This window comes from Heterocephalus glaber, unplaced genomic scaffold (assembly GCF_053883595.1).
Source record: "Heterocephalus glaber isolate CG9 unplaced genomic scaffold, H.glaber_assembly_v1.0 deba00001613, whole genome shotgun sequence".
NCBI lineage: Eukaryota > Metazoa > Chordata > Mammalia > Rodentia > Bathyergidae > Heterocephalus > Heterocephalus glaber.
Genome location: NW_028258384.1, coordinates 26,293,826 through 26,321,394, shown reverse-complemented (window position 1 = coordinate 26,321,394; position 27,569 = coordinate 26,293,826). Strand labels below are relative to the sequence as shown.

The window sequence follows — 27,569 nt, the reverse complement described above, 5'->3', positions numbered from 1 at the left end:
CAATGAATATGTTGGATTGGTTTATGGAATCCCAGCCTGCAGTTTTGTACCATGCAGTGCATTTGCTTCCTTTTAACTTCCCCTCCTACAGCAAGCAAGCAACCAACCACAAATACCTTCAGTGAAATTGACTTGCATTTTCAAAGGGGGAAATAAACTACTTTATCTTTCAAATTGGTTCTCAAATCATAAATCTAGGTGTAAAATTCCCCAATAACATACTGTTTTCCCAGAAGGAAAATCTTATAATTGTGTGCTAGACATGATATGATTTCCAATTTATAACCAAAGAAACAGGCAATTGACATTCTCTGGTATATTCGGTTGAATCTTCCCAAGATTCCTATCCACCCAGACCAGAAAATTTTACCTCATCTGGAAATAAGATCTTTGCGGATTTTATCAAGTTAAAGTAAACTCAGATTAGTGTAGGTCCTAAATTCAATAATTATTGTCCTTATAAGGAGAAGGAGGTTTGGCCATAAAGAGATCAAGTGATGGGAAGAAGACCATGTGATGGTGGAGAGACAGATTGAAGTGATGCACCTACACCTCAAGAAACACCAAGGACTGGCTACAAAGACCAGAAGATAGCAGGTAACCATGGAACAATTTTTTTTCTCTAGAATCTTTAAAGGAAGTGTGGCTCTCTGGATAATTTGATTTTAGATTTCTAGCTTCCTGAGTTGTAAGACAATAAGTTTCTTCTTCAAGCCACACAATCTGTAGTAATTTGTTATAGAAGTCCTGGCATGCTAACTCACCAGTGTTTCGCAGATAGTGAATCCATGGTTTAGGTTTGGCATTTCTGAACCCTAGTGCACCTAGATGCTTCCCAATGAGTGTCCTAACTTCATAATCTCTCACTCTCATTAGTAAAAAGTACAAAGTTCTTCTCTTTAGGATTTATGCCATTTTGTATTTTAGGGTACTGTAATTATAAGAAAGTAGGTGACAGATTGGAATGTTAAGGAGACAGTATAAAAACACCACAGATGCTCTTTGGAGACAAAACTTGCTGTATTAGACAAGCTGTGTCATGTGGAGAATATATTCCTCCTCTCTGGTTTCCCCCACTGAGACTGTCTCAAAACAGAGCTGTAATGAGCACTAGCTATCTCTGTTGGTAATCTGTGACACAATTATGATAATGATGATGATAAACATTTATTAAGCACCTACAGTGTATGGTGTTACTTGTTCAAAATACATAATAAACTTAATCCACACTGTCATAGGCTTTACACATTACTGGCACAGTGTGAGACCTGGCACTTTATGGTCAGTTAATGCTTTGAGCTGATCAGCTTGGCCAACAGACCATGATCCTGCATACCTTTGAATTTCTTTTTTGAACTTTTCTACTGTTTCAGTCCTCCATGATTATACTGTGCTTGAGACAAATATTAAGAACTCTGGAATATTTGTAAGTACCGTAATCATCAAAATATTTTGAGCTTACTTTTGTCACCAATTTATTAGCAAGGAAATTGGTCATGGCAAAATAGGTAACATTCCCAGGTATAATGAGTTGAACAGTTTCTTCCTCCTATTTGTGACTACTCAGAACCTGAAAATTTGACCTTATACAGAAGTAGGGACATATAATCAAATTAAGATGAGATCATACCAGATTCAGTATGTTGTTGTGGCTTTGTCATTGGTTTCTTTCCTGGTTCCTTGTAGCTAGTGGGAGTCCTGCTCTTAGGAAAGACTGGTTGTTATCTTACAGCCAAACATTTTAGAATTGTAATAGACTTCAAGATATTATGGAACTTGCATGATATCAGGTACTTCAGGATATCAGGTACTTCAGGATATCAGGTACTTACAACTAAGCTATTATTTTTTAATTTTATGGATTAAATGATTAAAGAGAATTTCAGTAACTCTATAAAGATGATATAGATAATGTTCAACATTATTAGTATTTTATGTGTCAAGCATTATGTTGTTTTATGTGTATAACCTCATTTAATTTCTACAACAAACTTATGAGGTAGGTACTATTGCTATCCTGCTTTAAAGAACAGAGAACTGAGACAAAAAGATGAAGTAATTTAAGGCAATATTGCTAGTAAATTTTCAGGATCAGGTATCTGCGTCTTAGTGTAGATACCACTATAAATCTAGAAAGTCTTATTCCCAATTCTAAGAATTTAATCACCGTATCATATTGTTTAGTGGTCAGGGTATGAATCACATTCTCCTGCCTTGGTGGTTTAGTAAGTGTTCCATTGCACAGGGTCTATAAAATCTCTCTATATTACAAGCATTATCTGTAAACTAAAAAAGTACTCAATTTATTTTATTAAATGAATGTTTGTGTTGTTTGAATAAATCTATACATTCCTTTAAAAACAGTATTCAAGGGAGGGCAGGGGAAGGGGGAAAAATAAGAACCAAGAGAGATTATGTAAAGGTGCAAATTTCCAATGATGAATGTCATTATATTGTATACCTAAAATGTACCAATAAAATAATATTTAAAAAACACTATTCAATTAAGAGTGGCTTCTTGTCATCATTCATTTTGTTAAATCAGGGGTTACTAAAAGAAAAATCACTCTTTTGTAGGAGTCTAAACTGTTTTGATCTGGAAAGAGTTCCTTATATTTATGAAGACTGGGGGCCACAAGTATTTTTGTTCTGATGGCTATAACAAAATAACAGACTTGATGGTTTAAGCAACAAAAGTTTGTTTCTCATAGTTCTGGAGACTAGGAAGTACTAGATCAAGTTACTGGCAGGTTTGATGTCTCACTGGAGCCTTTTTCCTGGTTTGCTGATGGCTGCCTTGCTGTTTTCTCACACAGTAGAGAGAGAGAGAATGAGAGAGATCATTTCTTGTTTCTTCTTAGAAAGGCACAGACCCCATCAAAAGGGCTCCACACTCATCATCTAAATTACTTCTCAAAGTTTCCTCCTCCAAATATAGTTACATTGAGCTTAGAGTTTCAGCATATGCATTTTAGGGGGACACAAACATTTAGGGAATAGCAACAGGTAGAGTAGAAGGGGCTGAATTTGTAGTCAGATAGACCTGAGTTTGTATTTTGACTTCAGTTTACTTCCTAGATGAATGACCATGGGCAAGTTCCTTAATCATCCAGATTCAGTTTCTTCATCTGTAAAATGGTTATTCTGTAACGTATTTCATAATGCTGCTGAGAGTCTCAAATGCAACAGTGATGTGAAGGTATTTTGTAAGAAATAAAATTTTCTGGGAACATAGGACTATAAAGGAGATCATTGTTATTCATTTATGATATTCAAGAACTGGATTTAGTCCTGAATTCTTTCTTATGTCAGTTTTGCCTGCAGTCTTTTTGTGCACCTTTATTTACCTATGTCACTATTCTGTTGTTATGATGAAGGAATATGTCAGTTTATAAGAAAATGATATTTATTTGTGGCATAAATGCTCTCCACTTTCTAGTCATGCCTGGGATAACACATCCTTTGTGAGATGAAGAGTTTGAGTGATTCAGAGGAAAATAAAATGACATTCTAGATCTTCTGCAGGTTTTACTTCATTTCACCACTTTGAGTAAGTTAAAACCTTTCTGAAATGCTTTACATCATTTTTAGGCTGACAACTATGAATAGAAACATGAAGCCCATACAAATAGAAGGGATACTATCTCTATCTCTCTCTCACATTTCTCTACTTTCCCAGCATTCCAGTTTCAATAGTGGGGACACTGTGTGTGTGTGTGTGTGTGTGTGTGTGTGTGTTACTGAGGATTGAACCTAGGGCCTTTGCACTGAGCTACATACCCAGACATTTTCTTTTTTTTACTTTGAAATATAGTTTCACGAAGTTGCCAAGGCTGAACTTGAACTTGCAATCTTTCTACCTCGGCCTCCCAGAATGCTGGGATTATAAGCGTGCACCACTGCACCTGACTGTGAACACTATTTTTTCAAGCAAAAGCTTGAAAAAGAACAAAACATATACACCTCTGGCCTCCTGAGTGACATGGAAATGCTCTGGGATCTACTTAATGCAGATACTATTGTGAAGTGGTTAGGCAGAATATCCCTATCAATGAATCCAAGGGTCTTGGTGGAGGTGTAAAAGAACAACAGCAGAAATAATCTCGAAGGGACTTCATCTCAGACTAAGTCTGACTTAGTTACCTGCTGTGATTTTCCATTTCTCCCATGATTCCAGGCATTTGTAACTGTTAAGCTATGCTAACAGTTAGTAGTTAGCCTAGACTTCTGGACCTGGAGCTGTGTCTCCCCCATTTGGGGTTGGGAGTATGTCAGCAGAGACTGTCCTCACCTCAGTCCCAGAAGTCAGTTACCCACAAATAGAATGCTGATCTTTTTCTTTTTGCCTAAGAAAAACCCTTTTATTGGGAGATTCTTTGAAGTGGGGTTTGATTTCTGGGTTACTGAATGAATTTACAAGTTTGACAGTAATGAATCCATAAACAGGCTTCTTGTACTCTTATTAACCAAAGGGATCTAATATTATTAATAAGACAGTGCATTAATAATCTAAGTTTGACCAGTGCTCAGACATGATTAATTTTGTGGCCCAAATGCACTCTAGCTCTTTTGTGAACATCTCACCTGAGAACATGTAGTTACCAAGAGAGACTGAGAGCTTCTTTGTAAATTACAGTAGGAGCCCACAGTCAGGTCTTTATAAGACCTAAGAAATGTGGAAAGACTAGTTGGATAATCTAGCTTATTATCATCAAGCTATGCTAAGGGCTTTGTTATGTACCTCTCTGATTCCATCTACACTCCTGGTCCCTGGTTTGGGTCCACCCTAGTCCATTCTCATGTCAGACTTTAGTTGTGAGTCTTGGCAGAAGGAAAAATGGCTTACTCTGTCGTTCCTTATGCTTAAAGAGAGAATAGTATTACCTTTTTTAAGATAAGTGAAATCTAATGTAAGATGGGCAGGTCTTTATCTTAGGCCTTTTATGTTACTATAACAAAACCTCTAAGGCTGTGTAATTTTAAAAGAACAGAAATTTATGTCTCAGTTCCAGCATCTGAGAGGTCTAAAACAAAGGTGCTATATGATTAGTGTCTGGTGAGGGTTGCTCTCTGCTTCCTACATTATACCTTATTGCTGGACTCTCCAGAGAGAAAGAATGCTGTGTCCTCATATGGTAGAAGGGATGGAAAGGCAAAATGAATGAATGAATGAGTGAATGAAGAAAATAGCTAGTTATTTCCCTCTAGCTATTTTGTAAAGTTGCTAATCCCGTTCATAAGACCTTTACCATCATAACTTAATCATTTACTCAAGCCTCTACCTCATAATACCATCACTTTGAAATTTAAGCTCTACTGTATGAAAGTATGGAGGGACACATACATGCAAACTGTAATAGTCTTATAGAAAGGAATGATCTTGTGAACTTTGGAGTTGTGCCAAATGTCAGGCCTAAAGTGAGTGTGTGGATAGAACCAAGAGAGGTATCATTTTCTAGATCCACTCTGAAAGTCAGGTTTACTTTACATTCACACAGAAGAGGGTGGTTGTTAGTGTTGGTCATCTGACTGCTCTTAGATGCATACTTCATTTATATTATACCAAAGCAAGGCCTAAAAGGAGATAAGTCATAGGTTTGGAATACACCATACCTCTGATGAAGTCATAAGATCTGATAGAGGTAGAAATTGTGGAATACACAGGAGAGTTCTGTTCCAAGACCTTTAGTCCCCAAGAATATGAAAATCATTGCAATACATAGTTTTATGGATACATAATCAAGGTCCCCAGAATTAATAATTTGTACTTTTGCCACTTGCCTCTGCTTCCAGGTCATTTCCTTAAATTTATGTTTCGGCAAAATTTTATCATTTTTCCTGAGAATTTCTTAGTCTAATCTTTAGCAAATATCTTGAAAAAACTCAAGTTGGGCAGGCAAGTTTTTGGCATTTTATCAGTGTAGATTGTCTTAGCTGGCCTTTACACCTAATAATAATAAATTAAATGTTACTTCCTCAAAGAAGCCTTTCCTCATCATCTGCTTTAAAATTTACTTCTCCAACCCATTTTTTTGAAGTAGTTATGAAAACATGTTCTACAGCCAGATATCCATTCCCTGGCTCTGTCTTCCACTACCAGCATTACTAAAGGCAAGCTATTTGGCCCCCTGTACATCTCAGTTTTCTCATTTGTCAAGTAGATACAATAATAGTATGTACATCAGAGAGTTGTCATAGAACAGTTTCTGACTATCATCATCATCGTCATCATCATGTGAGCCTAGGTTATGTTTTTCACGTCAGTTATCATAATTTGAAATTGTTGTGAGTGTAAGTTTGGGGTTTTTAGGGATCTTTCTTTCACTTTTCTGAAAATTGCACAATGGCAGAAACTGTTTGTCAAGGCTGTGGGTATAGCTTTGTGGCAGACCACTTGCCATAGTATGTATAAGACTCTGAGTGTGGTCTACAGCACTGCAAAACAAAACTGTTTTTCATGTTCATTCTTTCTTTTTTTGGGCCGAGTACACAGTAAGAGCTCAATAAATACTTGCCAAGTAAATGAATGATCACTGAAAGAAATTTCCCTAAACAGCTCAGATATTATAAATCTCATTCTTCCAATCTTCCATTACCATAAAATCTTTGTGACAAAAAGGCGTCCAGATCTCAATGAACCATTTTACTTAAAAGAACTTTTACTACACAAAAAATTCTAGGACAACACAGTCCAGACAGTCTACCATGTCAACCTTTCCTTTTTACTATTACCTTCACGTTATCCAGCCATTTCCATGTAGTTCTACTAATATGACCCAACTCTAACCCCATGGTGAGATTGCAAGACAATCAACCAAGCCATAAATAAGGCAAGATGATTGGGAATTTAGTTTACATTATAAAAATTATGAAGGTATAGGCACATTAAGCAATGTAAGTGTGTTATTTAAACAGCAAAGACCCCTTCCCCTAGCATGAAGTGTGTTAAAGATGAACTGTGGGTATTTGTGTGGCCTCCAAATCATAGATCCTGCTTCACTGTGCTATGTGTCACAGATATCCAGATATCCTGGAAACCACTACAGGAATCCACCTGCACTTGTTACCTGGAAACTTTGGCCAACGTATCTGTTCTCTGCTTCTGGGAAACATTTTAGGACTTAATGAATTCCTTGGCCACAATGCCTCAGATGTCCAGCTGCCACTGCTTATGTCAGTCTCCTCTACCTTACAGTACCCCAGTCTCAGTATTGCTACTCATCTCAGCAGTTCACTTGACCTCACTCCATTTATACTACTTTGGTATGTGTGGCACTAGAATTTGACTTTGAAAGAATTAATGAGTTAATCTAAAATGTGGGCGAAGTGTAAGAAGGTTGAAGAAGACAAACTTATTACTTTAAAGTAAACCATAGAATATAAAAATGATATATAGTTATTTCCCAACACAAAAGCCTGTGATGACTTAAACTGCCTTCAGTATAAAGTTATAATCCATTCTATCAATGAAGGCTCTGCACAATAGCCTCTACCTACTTTTATAACCTCAACTCCCATTATCTTGCTATATAAACCTTCTAGGAGATCCTTGAGACTAGAAACTTTCTCTTCTTTAGTAATGGCCTTATACTGTATCTGGCAGATTGCATTGTGGTGCTCAATAAATGTAGTAGCTAAAAATTACCTTTGCTCTGTGCTAGGCATGTAAAGTGAGGTAACCTCTCACTTTAGAGGCACCATTTCATGTAATTCCACAATTTTACTAAATAGATACGATATTAATTTGCTCAAGATCACTCACTAGGGAAATGGTAGAACCAAGACATGATTCTGGATCTGTTTAGTCCCAGAGATGGTGCCCTTAATGAATGCACCACAGCACTTCAATAGTGTTTCTAGAATAAATGCTTGAACTAAAGTATATTCTTCATTATTTCCCCAAAACATAACTTACTGAAACACATGCCTTCACAAACAACTTTTCTTTGATTGGGAAGATTTTCCCATGACCTGTAGGTCATCAACCTGTAACTTTGGGTATATCAATTCAACTCTGATAAATACATGTCTGTATTTGTAGTTCTCCTTTCATGATATTCAAAACTGGATTCTAAGTACTTAGAGGCAGGATCCATATTTCCCACCATTGTGTATTAACAGACATAAATATCAAGTTTAGGCAGTCATTAATATTTCCTGATGGTGTTGACTCAAAATGGAAATTTAAAAATTAATGTTGATAGATAATTACAACTGCTTAGTGATTCATTTTACATAAAGATTATCAAAACAGGAAAGTCCTTTTATATGTAAATATTAGCTGCCAGAATGAGAAATTGAGGGAACAGGGAAGAAATGGGTAGTCATCATTATAACCATGGTCCTTACAAATAAATATTCCTCAGAGGCTTAATTATTCTTTTATGTCTACTGTCTATTTTAGACCAATCTATGGAAACTTCCAGAACTCAGGAATTTGTTGCCTAAGCTGGACATAGTTATTTTGCATCTAGAGAGTAATTTACACTTATAAAACTGCTGTACAATAATTTTAATGTCCACTGGACATCAAACAAGACTGAGAAGGAAACCTGGGAGGGTCTTCAAAGGCTTCCTGATGATCAGGAACTGCCTCTGGTAGGAAATCTTTGGTTAAACTCTACGAAGAGCTCCTTTCCTCAAGAGCGGATCAGATTTCATTGATCTCCATGTTCCACAGCTGTTCATGAACCCTGCTCTTCTGGATGTGTGGCAGCTATTTATTTCTCAGGGAAAAGGGAACTAAATTAAGCATCTTTATTTTACTCTCCTTGGCTAGAAAAATGTCACACTATATTGGAACAGGTTAATGGCCCACCAAGCACTATTTGGACCCATGAGTTATAAAGGAAGGGAGGTCTGTGCATGAATCTCCTGAAATGGACATGAAAAGATGTGAAATTCTGCATTATTAATTCTCTTTTGACTCTTATAGGTGATTACTTTTGCTGGGGTTTTAATCTGATGGTTTCACAGACAATGAGATCAATCATATTGTTCCATTAAAAATAAAAACCATACAAACATACGTGCATGTGTGTATAGTTATATATAAAATGATATAAATTTTTATCCTCTCTATATTAGGAAGAGTAGTCTGGGTAAGATGTTTTCATGTACATTGCATTGAAAAAAACCTCTCTAATATTTTTCCAGAATGCCCTGATCTCTGCTGTGGAGCATGCAATTTGATTACCTTGTTAGTGTTCACTTATATTGCATGACTAACAAAATTATTAATACCTGTAAAATTATTCAGATGCTTAAAGACATAGTCACAATTTTCCTTTCAGTGGTCTCTCCCAGAAGCAAACTCTAGGCCGATTAGAAGTTGCACACTAATTTTAACTTTTAAATGTTTTTTATGAATTTAATTAAGCCTACTCTTGCTCTCCTCCCTACAGTGGCTCCATGAATTAGAAGAGCTTGCCTGTCTCTCCCACCACCTCCTCCACGGATGGAAGAAATCAAATACGTCTTTTTTCATTTCTCATCCTTGGACTTAGTCTATCTTTTCCACTTTCCCATTTCTTCCTGAATGACCCTGCTCTTGACCCTGGGCATGCAATCTGAGAGCTGCATGGGGGTGGAGTGTGAGGAGGATGTTCTGGAGCTCAGCAGATGGATCCCAAGAGCACAATGATTTACCAGCCCTTCTGTGATTGTTGCCAAAATGTCTTCCTGTTTTCAAAAATGTCTCGCCCCCTGCTTCTTTGTTTTGCTCTGCTAGGAGACTGCAGTTCTGATTTTACTAGGAACCAAATCTGCTGTTTCAAGGAAATGCAGCTGCTTGCTTTAGTGGGTGGCTCAAAAGAGGGAATTTTTCTACCCTCCCTCTTCAATCTCCTTGACATCCCACCTCCACGTAAACTCTACTGGCTGGTTCATAATGTCATGAAGCACTGATTTTAGAAGTTCCCTATTTGCTTTTGATTATATGGCTGGGGCTACAAGAAAGCCAATGATGGATTTCATTTTGTGTTATCATCCTGTCTACTCTTTTTGGTCAGCCTTCCAGAAATGATTGCTTGTTCTTTCAAATGAAACTACACAGCCAGATAACAAGGATTTCTGAAGTTTCACCATTTCCCAAGGAAGAGAACATGCAGAACTGCATGAGCCTCAAACTGGCCCCACTACCCTGGAAGGCTGTTAATTCTCTTACAACCCATCATCAGGTGCGAGGCTTAATTTGATCATTGATGTCTAGGCTGCTAACTCTGAGGAGATATTGTCTGGTACTGATGTCATTGCATTTTGTGATGTTTGCTGTAAAAGACCAGCCAAGCTTAGGCCAGCTGGTGTCTTTTGTGATACAGGACATTCTCCCTACCCTTCTGAACTCCCAGCTTTTAGAAGAAAGGTCATTGGCCCTCTATGGCCATTCTGGCTCCAGCTACAGGCAACAGACAAAAATTAATATGCTTTTCCACCAAGCCCAGTGCATCAATATGCAAACTCTTGGACCTCAAATTGGGAAGCTTTCCCAGCTGGCAAGCCATTGTTTTCTTCTCATTCCAAAAAGGTGCATAATTTCCCTGCTGTTAAAATGATTTTTTTGTCACTTCTGCTCTATCGGCCCCCTCTGTGGAACTCTCCCTGACTCCTTCTGGGATCTCCCTCTTTCAGTTTACTCACCATTGCCCCAGGGCTTGTCAACCTGAACAGATACTGTGCATTGCGCTGTTAGTGGCATACATGACATGCCTTTGGTACTTACATTTAGCCCAGGTAATGTAACTGCAGCTGTCAAACTTGCAGATCATTTTTATTAGTTTTCTTTCTTTCCTTCTTAAGTTGACATTAACCAACTAGTAAATTTCCTAGTGCAGTGAAAAATCAGCTCATAAAGCAGCTGGAACTTCCAGGGAACTATATAAGGTCTCTCCTAACTGTGGAAGAAGCTTTGGAAGAACCAAGAAGTTGAGATTCTGTCTGGTCACCTAGAATTAAAGAATATGAAATATGACTGGTGTCTCATTAAGATCATCTTTTGCCCAAGGTACCTAGAAAAGCACAAGACATTGGTCTATCAGATTTCATCAAATTGAGTTTTGTATTCTTTTTTTTGGCACAAGGTGCCATAATGTGGAATTAACACTCGCACCTGGGCTCCAGCATCATATAACTCAAGGTTTTAAAGGATTTGATCTGTGTTTTTTCCAGTCTTGTGGGAATCTCCAAAAACAGTTTACCCTCCTATAAGACCAGGCAACCATCCTATAGGGTCGATTTTGTTTTGTTTTGACTTTTATTAGTACATGTTGTAGTACATAATGATTATATTCACTGTAAGGAACTGGTACATATAAGTAACACATTTCAATTATTTTTCCTCCTTACCGCCAACCCAGTTTTCCAGCATCAGATCTATTTACCTTATGAGACCTTCATTTATTTATCTTATAAGATCTTGTAAAATTAATTATATATACAGATTGAAAACCAGACTAATAGACCAAGGAACACATAAGACATGTAACACAATTGTACTAGGCCAAGGTACCCTTTTTGATACATTATCTGCTCTGGCTTACAACACCTTTTATTTTCTTTTGATTAGGGGTCTTTCAGTAACCTCAACCATTCTTTTCAGCAATATTTCTGCCTTCTTTCCTCCCCTCCTTGAACCATTGCAAAAGTAGCAGAAGAGACTGTGAGAAAAATCTAAGCTGAGAGTCAAAAGCCAAGCTACCACCAGGAGGTCTAGTTTAATGACAAAGTATAGGGCTCCTGGGATCCACCAACCAGGTTACAGCATTAGAATCCTTAGCAGTTGAGGGTACTGAGGGTAAAACAAACACAAACACACACACACACAAACAACAACAAAAAATGAATCAGCCTGGAAAAAAGGCATTCCTAATCTGATCATTGTCAATTATCTCCCCTTTTTAACATAATTGCTCACATTTCAATTGTCTTCTGAGGTCTCTAATTTAGGAATTTCTTTCCAGTTGTCAAAAGGCATTTCATCATTTCCTTCTGGGGGTGCTGTGGAATGTCACTCTTCCCCTCCTTGGGAGAGAATCAGCAATGGAAAGGCTGGGCAAGATTTGGGCAGAATACCTTTGAAAGGATAACTGTTTTCAAAAGTGGTAGGGGTTGGGAACAATAACAGTTGGCATGAAGTTGCACCTCAAAAACTGGCGTTTGGGATCCACTTGGAGAGAATTCACATGAAAAGACTGAGGCAATAATACTCAGAGCCCAAATGGTACTGTCAAACATCACAGTGATCACTGCAGGGTAGGACAGAAGGTGTTAGAAAGGCGTGTCATTTATTGAAATGGGTCTACTGTTTTAGCCTTTGCTAATTAAATGGTCCCCATGATGTGTGTTTACTTAGGGACAGTTAGGAATTTGGCAGCAGCAGGGGTTCGGTCTTGCAGGAAATAGTATTCCTAAAAAGGGGTTAAGGCATGTTGGTGGTTGGGACAGAACTTGTTCAGGGGTTCTTGCCTTGTAAAAATTAGAACCCGCTCGGTGGGATTAATAACTTTCTCAGCCTCTTTTTCCCTACTGTCCCCCACCTCTCATGAAGGTGTCAGGGCCACAGTGTACAATTTTAGCACTTAAGAAACACTTTACCTACTTTGTTTATCTGCTGAAACTCTGTGCCATCAGTTATCCTAGGTCACAGGGTGGGAATGGGTGTGGGGCTTGATAAGGAGAAAGAGGAAAAAGTACAATGGACTCCAAAGATTTTACTTGGCTCCCTTCTAGTCTTCCTGTTGTTTCAGGGAGTCAGAAACAGTGCTGGATGGTGGAAACTGTGCCCCACCCCTGCCCAGCAGGTCTATAACCCAGTTCTTGATAACTTTCCTTGTGCTACCTGCAACAGTAGGGGAAGTGGTGTGTATGTGTGTGTGTGTGTGGGGGGGATTAGAAATTGAGCAATTCTTTTGGGAAAAAGAAATTGGAATTTAAAGAAGCTATCAACATGATATACCTCACACAGTTCCTTCCTTCTCAAAGAATATCTATGGTATATAGAATTATGTGCTGTTATTAAATCTTTTTTTTTTTTTTTTGTACCAGGGATCCAGCTGGGGTCCTTACGCTTGCGCAGCAGGAGGCAAAACCACTGAGCTGAATCCCTGGCCCCTTGTTATTAAATCTATTAACTGGATTTTAATCTTCACAGAAGCAAGGTCCATATTAGAAAAATTCTTCATCCATAGCAAAATGCTGGGCACATAGCCAGCACATGTTGATTTCACAAGGGAAGTAGTTGAATTTTGTGTAATGAGGTCATTTTGGCAAATCAGTGAACTGCTCTGTAACTCTTTTTGCACATCTTCAGAGTGTTTTTACCTCCCAGGGATATTGTAACGATTAAATAAGATGATGGCTTTAAGAATGACACTCTCTAGTTTTGTTCTTCTTTGATTCTCTATACTCTAGATATTGTAACTTATGTAAGGAGATCAGATCTGTAGGCAGGAAAAGTATGATTGACTTTTGCTAGTTTTTAAAACAAACTTTTCTTTCCAAGAGAATGCTCCCAGGCAGCTGATCAAATTATTTGGATAGAATGGAATGTCTCAGTGATGGAACCAAAGGCAAGGTAGAAGATGATCCACTTTTCTATAGCAAGGGCAGAGAAAAGAGGAGGAAGAGGAGAAGGGGAGAGGGGAAGATTGGAGTTATTTGAAGGCTATTCTCTTTTAAGGTTGAAACAAACACTTTAAAAATATACCAGAAAACTCACTTAAATTTGTTATTGCTGCAGTCCTTCATATCCTAGTATCTTAGTTCCTACCAGCAGTTTGGACCTTTCTGAACTAAACCTACATTTACCAATGTTGGAACAGCAAGAGTTCCCCTACACATTGTTTTGATTTAAAGGCAGGGGTTTCTTCTATTGAATTCAACTCTACTTTAATTGTATGGATGAAATTTGAAAGACAAAAAACAATATGTTTACCGGTTTTGATTCCAGCCTCAGTGGCTCAAAGAGCTACCTTGGCCTGGAGAGCTGAGACCTGCCCTGTTAGCACCATAGTTGGTACTCAGCACCTAGTTTATCCACAGCATTTGGGTAAAAAATACTGAGGACAGCCACTAGATGTCCCTCTTGCGTCTCTAAAGAAGCCGAGAAGGCCGATTCCCTTCAGGATTGAAATAAAGGAAGTTTCTTTTTGCATTTAATATCTACATGTAGAACGGTTTTATTGAGTTAGTTAATAAACTCCTGATAACGAAGATGTTTTTGACCACTCATTTACCAAATAGCATTGTTGCAGTACAATGATTGAGTATGCCTATTAGAAAAAAAAATTCTGAGAGTAAACCCTGTTGGGTTATCAGTATGAATAGAATGGAGGAAGAGAGAACTATTGTATGTGTGTTGGGGTTGTGACTGTCACTTTGAGCTTGGGGTGGGGGAGGTAATGGGAAAGAAGGAAAGCAGATTCATTTACCCCTGCCTCACTCAGCATCTGGCTTCTGTAAAAGCGATTTGGTGCCTGGAAGTACTTGGGTTCTCCGCTTGGAAAAGAGGGGGGCCTGGAGTGTGAGCAGGGAGCAGAAGCAGGGAAAACGATGCCATCGTCTTAGTGAAGAGCATTTATCTTTGCAAATGCAGAACATGTCTTTATAATGTGATTGTGATTGCAAAGGTAATGACATTCTACATGAATTGAATTCTCCTATTTATCTTTAAAGACAGCAGAATATAGACATTCTATTAGCACTCCCTAAAGTAAGAGGTCCCTAGTCTTCTTATCTTGTTGTGTGCATCTTTTCAGATGCCACGGCAATGTTAATCATTTTACCTGAGTAATTCTTCCATTTCTCATTACCTAGGGGATTGTTAATGGCTGAGACTACTTTTCAGACTCTTTGCTCCGGCTCAATCAAGCCGTGGAGGCGCCAGTTTACTTCTATTGATCAGTGGGTTCCTGACAGCCTTCGCCACAAGGAAGCAGCATCATCCTTTTTTAACTTAAAGGGGAACAGAGAGTCTTAAAGTTTATAGCTAAAAGCTTCTAAGCATAGCATGCAAACATTTTAACATGCTGCTAATTGTTCTGTTTAAATAGTCCAAGCAATATTTTAGAAAGCTGCCAAACGCTGAACTCACATCCCCTGATCAGAAGCAAACCCATTTCAAATGCCTTTTTAGGCCTTTTTAATTAGACTAAGATGCACTTCATTCCCATTCCTTGACATCAAAGGTAAATAATTGTGATATATCCAGTGGAGCCCACGAAGTGTACCCGCACTGCCTGCAATGTTGTCATTTCCCCCCACTACTTGCCCATTTCTCCATAGTGTTTGCCAAAAACCCACCGGGCCACGGGGTTCCCTTGACCCACCTTCTCTGTCTTCTATCCACAGCTCTGAATGATAAAAATTGAAGGATATTCATTGCAGAAGCCTCGAGATTTTCTTCCTGATATTCTGGGATGAATTGCATTGTAATGTGAAAGAATGAAAGGACCCCCACGCGGAAAGCAGATCAGACTCCAGGCTCTCTCCTCTTGGCCTTGGCTGCACATTCAGAGGATCGCAATCGCGCTGGTGAAATGATTCCTTTCTGTAGGAGAAAGCTATCTTTCTCCCCTCCCATCGTCAAGGTAAAGGCTGCTAAACTGGCTCCCCTCAGAAGGAGAAATTTTTGAATGCTGCTGTGTTGCTCTGTGCAAGAAGATGGCAGTTCTGTGAAAATTCATTATGTCTCCGAATGTCTTTTTTCCTTCTCTTATTTAAGGGGTTTTTTGGGGGGTTGTTTTGTTTTTGTTTTTTTTGAGGGGGGAAGGAAGTCTGGTTTTAAGTCAACAGGCTCTGGCCAGTGTCTCTTGACTAATTGTGAGTTTACTCTCTCAAGACTCCCAAATATCTGAGTCCACTCACCCAGAAAGGAGTTTTGCTCTCAAGAACTGTGAATTCAGAAGCTGCTTTCCCACCCCAATCTATGATTTTAAAAAATGTTCAGCGGAGGTGCTTTTGATTTTTTCCTCCATTGACCTCAGTTAAGAGCCTCAGAACAGGGTGGGGAGGAGCCCACCTCTGTCCTCAAGGCGTCTTCTGTCCAGAAGGTGGGCTGGGCTCCATGTTAGCCCTGGCTATGGCAGCCTCGGGCTTCCCAGTATTGGCAAACACCGCAGCCATACCGCCACCGCCGCCCAAGTAGGGCTGGGTGCCCCCTGGGACTGCTGCCCCATGGGAAGGCTGGGGCGCAAAGCATATGAGCTCTGGCTCCCAGCTGTCAGGGACCAATGTAGGTGTAGCGTCCACCCCACAGCTTCTGCCCAGCTCGGGCTCTTCTGGCTTGGTTTGGAGCGGCTCGGCGGGGCCGGCTTCACCCGCTTTTCTCAAACATGCAGTTTATAGGGAACTAAATTATCAAACAAAGTGGGGTGAAGGGCAACAAAATGTGTCCAGGCCCCTTGGAGGCTCAGCCCTTGCGCCAGCGTGCCTATTTGATTAATAAGCAACAGAAGAGCGAGCTCAACTGGGTCAGGGGCCCTGCTGGCAGAGATCGGGGAAACGCCGCGTCTGCCCGCCCGGAGATGGATGAATGGGGCTGACAGTCTTGGTAGATGGCAGCTTTAGCTCTAGGCTGAAGTGAAAACGCATGGGCCAAGGGCCGGATGAATAACGCTCCCAGGGGCGCTTCCTCCTTCCTTTTCTTTCTTCCACTACCCAAAAATGAGGTAATGAGAAGATGAGAAGAGGGGAAAACGAGAGACAGAGAAATCCGGAGGCGGGAGGAGAGAATGAATATGAATATTATATCCAAGATATGTCTTTCCTGCAATCTCTACAAACTGTAGAGGAGCGTAGTTTCTGAACAAGCTCAGTCGTGGCGCCTTCACATCCCCTCTCCGCTCCACCCCGCCCTCTTCCCCCTGCCTGTCCTGCCAGTCTGGCTTCCTAGAACTCGGTCTAGGCTCCGCAAGCTGGGGCACCCCTAGGTCCCGCCAGTGTGTAAGTTTCAGCCTGACCCCGCCCCTCTTCCCCCCACCCCGAGCCTTGGTCCCGCCCCAATGCCCGAGCCCTCTGAGCGGCGCGCTGATTGGCCACTGTCTGGCGTAGCCGGGCTCGGCAGCTACAGCTCTTTTCTGCTCTCTCCAGACTCCACAGCCAGTAGTTTGCGGCATCGGGAGGAGCAGCAGCAGCAGAGGCAGTGTCGGTTGGTGCAGGGGGGAGACGGACGAGCTAGCGCAGACGGCAGCACAGCTCTGGCGCACCACGCCTGGCTTGCCCGGGGGGCACTGGCAGCTACGTCCCTAACCCGGTGCAGGCCATTGGCGCGTTGTCTCCGCAGCATTCCAGCTAAACTGCTTCGTCCGAGATTCGAAACCTCCCACCCAAAACCCTTCTCTTCCTACTCACTCATACTCCACACTCACACTCCCCACACCACACTTTCACTCTTTCTCGACTCGGAGAGCAAGACAGACCTTCCCGGGCGCTCCAGCGCCCGGGAAGGGAGGGAGTTCTAGGCAGCCGGGCCAGCGCCTCCCCGGGAGGGAGGATGGAATCAAGACTCTCCCGCAAGTAAACTTCAGCGGCGACAGAACCATCGACCGTGGCAGCTGCTGAGGCGGATCCCAACGACGTGGGACTGAGCTAGGAAGGCTTCCTACCGTGGCGGCGGCAGCGGCGGCGCCCCTTGGAGCTACACCCCAGCCCAAACGAGGGAAGTGGAGAAGCCCCCGGCACCGGCGGCTGCAGCCCCGCCTCTCCTGGCCGGTACTGTTGTCGCTACCCCTTCCCTTCTCCCCATCCCCTCTTCCCCTCCCCAACTCGGCCGCGGAAAAGATTCGGACTTAGATTTTGCTTGGACAAATTGCCCTCTCCCGGTTTTCACAAACTTGACGTGGCTCTGGGGTGTGTCGGTAACTTTGATTTCTGAGACAAAAACGACCACAGCCCATCAAGTGTTGCGTGTGTGTGTGTGTGTGCGAGCGTGGGGGAATCCGTGACCTCCTCGGACCCTGGACAGACTCGCCCCAAAGCCCTCGGACGCCAACCCCAGGGCGAGGGAGCACGATCTTGCAGCGGCAGCCTCTCTCTCTCTCTCCTTCCCCTTCTTCTGCCCGCCCAGGGACCGCCAACCAGCTCGGCCAGATCCCTGAGCCCCCAAGGCTCTGGCCGGCAACTCGGACTCCTCCTGCCTGTGATTCACCGCCTCCCCGATAGGCCTTGAAGAACCTCGTGTGGCCCCATCGGACCCCGCAGGGTGCGTTCCAGGAGGGTCATCTCTCTGCAGTGAGCCCAGAGCGCTTGGGGCGGGGGGAGGTCGTTGCGCATGCCAGGTGCACAGACAACGCGCTCGCCAGCCCCAGTGCGGGTGCGCTGCGGTGGGTGGGTTGGCAGTGCCTGAAAGGCTTCGCCCCTACCGTCCTCTCTGTCTTCTCTAGTGCTGTTCTGACTCTACCGCTTGTCTTCTGACCCGCGCAGACACCGCCCGATCCGCAGCCCTGCGCCGCTGCGGGCAGTCGCGCCCGGCTAACTTTGAAGGGGGAAAACTGAGTAGCCGGGCTGGAGGGAGGGGGCTCGGGGCCGCGCGGCGCTCCCTCGGCCCTTTGGAGCCCCCGGGCCCCCAGCAAGCTGCCGCCGAACCCACCAAAATCTCAGCCTTGGAGCCGGCGCGAGTATACCCCCCGCGCCGCCGGGCCGCCTTGGGCGGGACTCCTCCTACGGCCTCCGGGGCTAAGGGGCGCGCGCTACAGGCGGCCCGAGACGGCAGGAAGCTGGAGCGCCGGCGGCGTCGGTCTCGGAGGGGTGTGGAGAGACGAGGCCAGGCAGAGCCTCGGGCAGCCATGGAGTCTCTCCTGCTGCCGGTGCTGCTGCTGTTGGCCATACTTTGGACGCAAGCGGCCGCCCTCATTAACCTCAAGTATTCCGTAGAAGAGGAGCAGCGCGCGGGGACAGTGATAGCTAATGTGGCCAAGGACGCGCGGGAGGCGGGCTTCGCGCTGGACTCCCGGCAGGCCTCTGCCTTCAGAGTGGTGTCCAACTCGGCTCCACACCTTGTGGACATCAACCCCAGCTCTGGGCTGCTGGTCACCAAGCAGAAGATCGACCGGGACCTGCTGTGCCGCCAGAGTCCAAAGTGCATCATCTCGCTCGAGGTCATGTCCAGTTCAATGGAGATCTGTGTGATTAAGGTAGAGATCAAGGACCTTAACGACAATGCACCTAGTTTCCCGGCAGCACAGATTGAGCTGGAGATCTCGGAGGCAGCCAGCCCTGGCACGCGTATCCCGCTGGACGGCGCCTATGATCCGGACTCAGGAAGCTTTGGAGTGCAGACATACGAGCTCACACCCAACGAGCTGTTCGGTCTCGAGATCAAGACGCGGGGTGACGGTTCTCGCTTCGCTGAACTAGTGGTGGAGAAGAGCCTGGACCGAGAGACACAGTCGCACTACAGCTTTCGTATCATTGCTCTCGACGGCGGGGACCCTCCGCGTCTGGGCACTGTTGGCCTCAGTATCAAGGTGACTGACTCCAATGACAACAACCCTGTGTTTAGTGAGTCTACCTACTCGGTGAGCGTGCCTGAGAATTCACCTCCCAACACACCTGTCATCCGCCTCAATGCTAGCGACCCAGACGAGGGCACTAATGGCCAGGTTATCTACTCTTTCTATGGCTATGTCAACGACCGAACACGTGAGCTCTTCCACATCGACCCACACAGTGGCCTGGTTACTGTCACCGGTGCCTTAGACTACGAAGAGGGCCACGAGTACGAACTGGACGTGCAGGCTAAGGACCTGGGGCCCAACTCTATACCGGCACACTGCAAGGTTACTGTCAGCGTGCTGGACACCAATGACAACCCACCGGTTATCAACCTGCTCTCTGTCAATAGTGAGCTTGTGGAGGTGAGCGAGAGCTCCCCGCCGGGCTACGTGATTGCCCTAGTTCGCGTGTCTGATCGCGACTCGGGCCTCAATGGACGCGTGCAGTGCCGTTTGCTGGGCAACGTACCCTTTCGGCTGCAAGAGTATGAAAGCTTTTCCACTATCCTGGTGGACGGACGGCTGGATCGAGAGCAGCACGACCAATACAACCTTACCATTCAGGCACGCGATGGTGGGGTGCCCATGCTGCAAAGTGCCAAGTCCTTTACTGTGCTCATCACTGACGAGAACGACAACCACCCTCACTTCTCTAAGCCTTACTACCAGGTCATTGTGCAGGAGAACAATACTCCCGGCGCCTACCTGCTCTCCGTGTCAGCCCGAGACCCGGACCTTGGTCTTAATGGCAGTGTCTCCTACCAGATAGTGCCATCTCAAGTTCGGGACATGCCTGTTTTCACCTACGTCTCCATCAATCCAAACTCTGGCGATATCTATGCGCTTCGATCTTTCAACCACGAGCAGACCAAGGCATTCGAATTCAAGGTGCTGGCCAAGGACGGCGGCCTTCCTTCCCTGCAAAGCAACGCTACAGTGAGGGTTATCATCCTCGATGTCAATGACAATACCCCGATCATCACCGCCCCGCCTCTGATTAATGGCACTGCGGAGATCAACATCCCCCGGAACTCAGGCATAGGCTACCTGGTGACGGTTGTCAAGGCAGAGGACTATGACGAGGGTGAGAATGGCCGAGTCACCTATGACCTGACTGAGGGAGACCGCGGCTTTTTTGAAATAGACCAGGTCAATGGCGAAGTCAGAACGAAGCGAACCTTCGGAGAGAATTCCAAGGCTTCCTATGAGCTTATCGTGGTGGCTCACGACCATGGCAAAATGTCTCTCTCCGCCTCTGCGCTGGTCCTAGTCTACCTATCCCCGGCGCTTGATGCCCAAGAGTCAATGGGCTCAGTGAACCTATCTCTGATTTTCATTGTTGCCCTGGGCTCCATTGCTGGCATACTCTTTGTTACTATGATCTTCGTGGCAATCAAGTGCAAGCGAGACAACAAAGAGATCCGAACCTACAACTGCAGGTAAAGCCAACTTTTCTTTCCTTCTTTGTCTCCTTTGAGTAAGGTGTGTCTGCCTCCCTGAGAAACCCCGGTGCTGTTGTTACCTACAGAAATGCATGCAGCATATTCACAGTGCTTCTTTGTGGAGGGTAAAAAGTTTGTGATAGTACAAGTTGATCAATTCTTTTGATTTGACAGTTTGCTGGAAGACAATCATTTACTGTTTGAATGAATTCTGTCTCATAATGATGATGAGAAGCAAACCAATTATCATTTTAAAATTTGCACAGCTGTCTCCATGAAGTTATGGTAGAAAAATTAAGGAGAGAGCAAGAGCACGAGATAGAGGGGAGGAGGGGAGGGAAGAAGAGAGAGGGAGGGAGAAAGGGAAAGAGAGAGAGGGAGGGAGGAGAGAGAGAGAGAGAGAAAACACACCAGCATCGGGTCTTAGTATTTGCAGACAGGTACTGAAAGGAGAGTTAGTGCTAGCAGCTGCCCTTTTCTTTTGGAGAGATAAACTCTGGAGTGGGAGTCCAACATGGAAAAGAAACTAGGGAGATGAGAACGGGAGTGTATGGGGAAGCAGGGGATTCATGTTTTTCAAGTCTATTCTCGGCTTGTTTTGTATCCAATCCCTAAACATCTGGATATATAAAGTGAAATCCTGTCAGGTATCTGCATGTGATTGAATATCTGCTTGGTTGATGTGTGCAAACCTAACATCCCAATGAGGGACAAGACTTTGCATTCAGATATTTCAGTAAAAATAGCTATCTTCTGGAGTTGGTGCTTTCCTCCAATGTGGGACTTTGCTGTGGCATAACATCTGATCTCTACTAGGGGGTTATTCTTCCTTACAAGTGTGTGCAGGATGTGTATGTCTTGGGGGAAAGAGTAGATGAAGAGTAGAGGAGAGAAGAATATGTGGAAACTCAAATAACATATATTTTGTTAAATTCCTAAATAGTGTAGTAGTGGGTCTTGCTGAAGTCCTTCCTTACAATTGGATAGAAAAAAATAAGTCTTAAGAATATATTGAATCCACTTTAGAATAACACATACAATTTTTTCCAGCAATGTCCCATCAAAATGGTTGAAAAAGTTGTTTCTTTACTTTGCTGAAAATGAATGATACTGTTATTTCCAACCAAGGTGTGGTGTCTGTGTGTGTGTGTGTGTGTGTCCGCGCGCACGCGCGTGCACGCATGCGCGGGTGCCTGTATGTGCTTTCAGCACACCTACACATCCAGTGTTTTTTGTGCCATCTGTGCTTGCATGTTAATCAGTCAAAATATGTTCCTGTAGATCAGATTGATATTTGACACCTTCTGAAATGCACACTTCTGTGAATCAGAGCCCCCTGAATATGTAACAGCCATGCAATTATTGTTTCCCTTTTACTATTCTCTGCATTACACAAGTTAGTAGACAAATGCTAACCACACATGAATATCAATCAGGTGCCATAAAAGAGCAGCTGCAATGCCTCATAAATGCTTTAATCCTGTTACTAGTGAAATGGCCATGACTTTTTATTCCTTCAGCATTGAGTCATTTCAGATGGGAGAAATGGAAATTAATATTTCTTTTACCTTTGAAACCTCTGACTGCCAATGGTGATTTTTATGGGAGAAAAATGCAGGGTCTATAAATTTTTGTTTATATGGAGATAATGGTAGAATGCACTGTTTTAAAGCTATTTTCTCAGTACAAAGTAAATGCATAAGTCCCCTTTCTTGATGAAAAAGAAATCCAGCTTGAAATAAAGATAGTGAAGGCTTTGCCACCTCTTGGTGATGTAGTATGGCTAGAAGTGAGAGCTCTTTCTGAGAGCTTGCCAGGAAGATCATTAAACAGGGAGGAGAACATTTGAATGGGGGATGCAAATCTTAATGCCCTCAAACTTCACCCAAATGTGTATTGTGTAAAGCACACTCTTCTCTGTGATGGGATGGGATTAATGAAATATAGTTTAATTAAATAATTGGTCAATACTGAAAGGGGTGTGCAATGAATGTCTCAGTTGAATAATTGAATGGGTCATTGGCAAACTTACCCATCATGGTAAACAAAATGATTAAAAGTTCTCATTTATTTTGCAAACAGATTAGAAAAGAAAATTAACTCTATTTCTGGGGTTTGGGACATATATGCTCCCAAGCTTAAGTAGCACCAGCTTACTTTCACTACAAATCTGCTTGAGCACCAAGTGAAAGTGAGGGGATCTCAATTGCTTAGCTCTATTCTGGGGATAGAGCAAGAATTTTCCTTTGTGGATTGCCATTTCCTCATCTGCTCAGACTTTTTAGGAACCTAAAGTTCAGGAGAGTATCTTTCTATGTAATTAGGCAGAGGTTTCTTCTTTTTAGGTTCTGCAGAGCCTTTTCCTGAAATGCATTCATTTATGAGACTTGCAAGATGATCTGCAATTGCTGCTTGAATTGGGCTCTCATTTTTGTATTCAGACAATTACCTTTGTCAGTGAAAATACTGGCACAGTCTTTCCCTTGTAAAGATCAACCTGTATTATTTATTAATCCTATTGTTTTACTGATTATTGCTCAGAAATTGAATTTCCAAACAATAAGATGAAATCATGTGCAAAATAATAAATGACACTGAGAATCTGACTACATTTTAATGTATTTCTTTTGACAAGTCTTTTAATTCTTGGTCTCTTTGAGGCATGTAGCTGAGTCTGTGTCAGTGTTAATTAAATTGAGCTCTTTATGTTCCAGTTGCAGCACAGCTGCTTGTAGGTACACCTGAATGGAGAAGGATGCTGAATGCACTAACCTTTAAATTCCTTTGCAGTAAATGTTTAACCATCACTTGCCTCCTCGGCTGTTTTATAAAAGGACAAAACAGCAAGTGTCTGCATTGCATCTCGGTTTCTCCCATTAGCGAGGAGCAAGAAAAAAAGGCCGAGGAGAAAGTGAGCCTAAGGGGAAAGAGGTAAAAAGGCATTTTCCTCCCATTCAAATGGGTTTGGCTATCAGATTTCTCTGGGAGAAGAACTGGTGGGGTGGAAAGTTGAAGGGATCTGGGCAAGAGCTGGGAGCTGGGTATGGAGAAGAGTTGCCCAGAAGATATCAACAGATAGGGTCTAATCTACACCAGTCCAAAACTGATCACGTCAATAATAGAGGAAGCAGATTGAGGGCGTTTTTCATATAGCTCATGCCTGGAGGAGCTGGAAAGGGGGTTATTTTAAAATTTCTCTTTATTTCCTCTTCTGTTAAATTGCAACTTGCTTCTTACTTCACCTAGGAGTTCCTTTGTTTTCCAATAAAGATCCAGAGTTAAGCATTTTCAGGCTTTCTCTCCCAGAGGCTCAACCTCCCCCATCCCCTCACCCTGCTCATTGGCCACTCAAAAAGAAAAATTCCAAGTTCAAAGTATAGGAACTTTTTTTTGGTGTGCATGGTCGGCGGGGAGGGGGTTACTATGTTTAATATGAAAACTTCATGGCCCTCAGCTTGTTTTCTCATGTGAAAAGCATAGGGAGAAATCCGACGATGTAATGCACCAGAATAAGGGGATGGAGCAAAATTGGGATGCAACCCTCTGGGTCACTTAATGTTTATTAATCAGTGTATGGTTTAAGAAGGTGTTGTGGATTCATGCTGCCTTTTCTGTCACTTAGAATTGCTGAGTACTCCTATGGGCATCAAAAGAAATCAAGTAAGAAGAAAAAAATCAGTAAGAATGACATTCGCCTGGTGCCTCGAGATGTGGAAGAGACAGACAAAATGAATGTTGTCAGCTGCTCCTCCCTGACCTCCTCCCTCAACTATTTTGACTACCACCAGCAGACTCTGCCCCTGGGCTGCCGCCGCTCTGAGAGCACTTTCCTGAACGTGGAGAACCAGAGTACCCGAAATACGGGTGCCAGCCACATCTACCATCACTCTTTCAACAGCCAGGGACCGCAGCAACCAGATCTAATCATCAATGGTGTGCCTCTGCCTGAGGTGAGTGCAGACAAGTAGCTCTTTGAGGCCTTCGCAGATCTCCTTATTGAACTACCTGCTACACTTGAGGCTGCTCTCCTGCACATCCCCACAGGGTTTGGTGAACTTTTCTGACTAACCCCATTTCCACACTTAGGGTTTGCTTCCAGGGATTCTTGGGGGGAAGAGGGTAACCCAATGTATAGAGCATTTGTATAGGCTTTTGGTGTTGGAAATGAGAACCCAAGGGTTCTGAGCTTGGTTCAGCTATTGCAAATATGGCATGCCTGACAGTCAGTGGTACCAGTATGCCAGTTCAAGTAGTTTAGAGCAAGTCAACTAGTGGTACTGAAAGTAAGTGGAACCTTCTCATGCTGGAGTAGGGGGGTTCATCATGTGAAAGTTCAGCATCCTAAAGCTCATCTTTGCTTTTTACCCCTCTCACACCATTTTTCCATTTGCTAGCATCTTGACAAGAATATGGATGAACTGGTTAACAGGAGGCAAGCAATATTTTAAAAGTCACTTTGCCATTTTTTTAGCAGTTCTGGTAATAATGTTTGAGATTTGAGGAGGTTGAAGCTGTTCTGTCACTAATATGAACATTTTAGGAATTAGTTATGTATTTGAGTTTCTCCTTACTGTGATTGAATGTTTTCAAATGGCAGCGTTTTAGAAAAACAATGTGGTCAGAAGTTTGATGGTTATTGAAATATTTCAGGGTGGTAGGGTGATAAGCAGATGATGGTGGCTGGGTGGAAGGCTACAAATAACAGTTTTTAAATTGATTTCATTTGTATGACTTACTTAAGTCTCTTTTTGGTTGGAAATTTGATGCACTGAGAGTGTATACTCTCTTCCATGCCACAAATTAAAGGGATATTGGAAGGCTGGAGAAACAGCTTCATAACTATTTTCTTGATACTCCTAATCAGATATCTTGATAGATTGCCTTTCAGTGGATTATGAAACAGAGGTCCAGAGATGCTAAGTGACTTGGTGAAACTCACAGAGCAAGTCATCAAGAGAGGGAAGAATATATCACAGGGTTCTGTATTTCTCAGTGAGTGCTAGTTCAGTGATATATTCCTGCCTCAGAAATAATTCACCCTGATATACTCAGGTTATCACATACAGAAAATGGCCTCATATTTTTATATTAATTTCCTAGTTCCTAAAGTATAATTTCCACCAGAACTAATGGGACAAAAAAGCAGTATTTACTGAATATTGATAATATACTGCTGGTAACAAAAGCAACAATATAGCTCTATATAAATAATGTTGTACTGAAAGTGTAGTATTGTGCCAGTTAGGTTCAAATGTAATTAATATCCCTCAATGCTGCTAGAACTTAGACCATAGATTACTTGGAGGATCATTTGTGGACTACCAATAATTTACCAATGGAGACAAAAATGTAGCAGTCTGTAGTAGAATCACCTTTTGCTACAGAATTTTTTGTAGTCTATTTTCTCATCTACAATATGGGTACAATGCCATGCAGTACTGTTCCAAAGAATACGCCCTTGTGTAATGTAAAAGGTCTTATGCATAGGTGCCCCTAAGTGGTAGATCATTTTACTAGACAATTGAGGAATCACTATTAGCAATGGCCTGCACACCTGAATATGTCTCCCTAGGCACCTATAATATAACCAAAGATAAATTTAGGCTGGTTCTATATAGATAAGACTTACAAATGGAGTGGCCAGACTATTCATTCTGGCCATTAAGCAGGGGAGATGAAAGATATGAAGGTTGTGGGTTTAATTTTTGATAGAGCTGCTGCTTGGGGAGATAGACAAAAGTACTGAATTGGAGGACGTAGCGATCATTTATGCAATCAGTGCAAGACACTAGGAAAATGTGAGCCCCAGTGTCTATGAAATACATGGAAGGGCAGTAGACATATGACTATGATTGTATGATTTACCTAAGTTCTTGATATTCTTTCTGAGATTTTCCTAATGGCAGAATGAACAAAGTATTGCTTCGATTATTTAGAAAAGCTAAAGTCTCAGTTCGGATGTTCTTCTTGACTCACAAAGCCAAATGCTCTCCTTGTGTAACAAAATCACATAGATCTGGTATGTAGGGGTCAGCAGGTCTAAGACAGCATGTACTAGACAATGTGAGATTAAGCATGTATCTTCAATATTCAGTCTTGGAGAGTTCAACCAATGTGAAACCCATTTAGAAAAGGGAAAGAACTACTCAGCGCTGAGCACAAACCAGAACATTTAACCTTTATCTCTTACAAACCTTTATCTGCATGGGGGAAAAGGTCTGTTTTCCTTTTATCCCCCTATATTTGAAGTCTCTGAATGTGGACTGAATATGATTTGTAGGTCCAGTGAAATCTATAGAAGAGCGGCAATTATTCATTCAACTGACATGTGTGAAGTGTACACTTTTGGAAGGCACTGTTCTAGGCTACAGAGTTATAGTGATGAAACAGACAATGAATGCACATTCTAATGGGGAGACAAAAACATAAGTAGATGATTTGCAATAGGGCATCTTAAATATTAACAGGGTATTGTGGGATTCCTAGGATAATAATATCCTGATATACTTCCTACCACTTTTTCATATTTTTTGTATTAATTAATTAATTCACCTAAGAAAACACATTTATTAAGCAATCATATCACTGAATGATGTGTGATGATGTGATAAGTATGCAATTCTATAGAAATTTCTCTATT

General features: G+C 42.4%; 1 protein-coding gene across 7 annotated transcripts in view; it reads left to right on the top strand.

Moving 5' to 3' along the window:
* Positions 1–17,032: 17,032 nt before the first annotated feature.
* Pcdh19 (protocadherin 19) overlaps positions 17,033–27,569 on the top strand; it is a 139,412-nt gene continuing 128,875 nt past the window's right edge. For 2 of the 7 annotated variants that reach the window (XM_087196653.1, XM_087196651.1), the window contains exons 1-4: positions 17,061–17,706; positions 18,062–18,196; positions 18,378–20,926; positions 24,552–24,879. In XM_087196653.1, coding sequence (XP_087052779.1) covers positions 18,780–20,926; positions 24,552–24,879 — 2,475 coding nt within the window. In that variant the 5' untranslated portion in view covers positions 17,061–17,706; positions 18,062–18,196; positions 18,378–18,779. Of the gene's footprint in view, positions 18,197–18,377; positions 20,927–23,719; positions 23,861–24,551; positions 24,880–27,569 lie in introns of all 7 variants that reach the window. The other 5 variants (XM_087196649.1, XM_021250458.2, XM_087196650.1 and 2 more) reach the window with 5 other exon arrangements.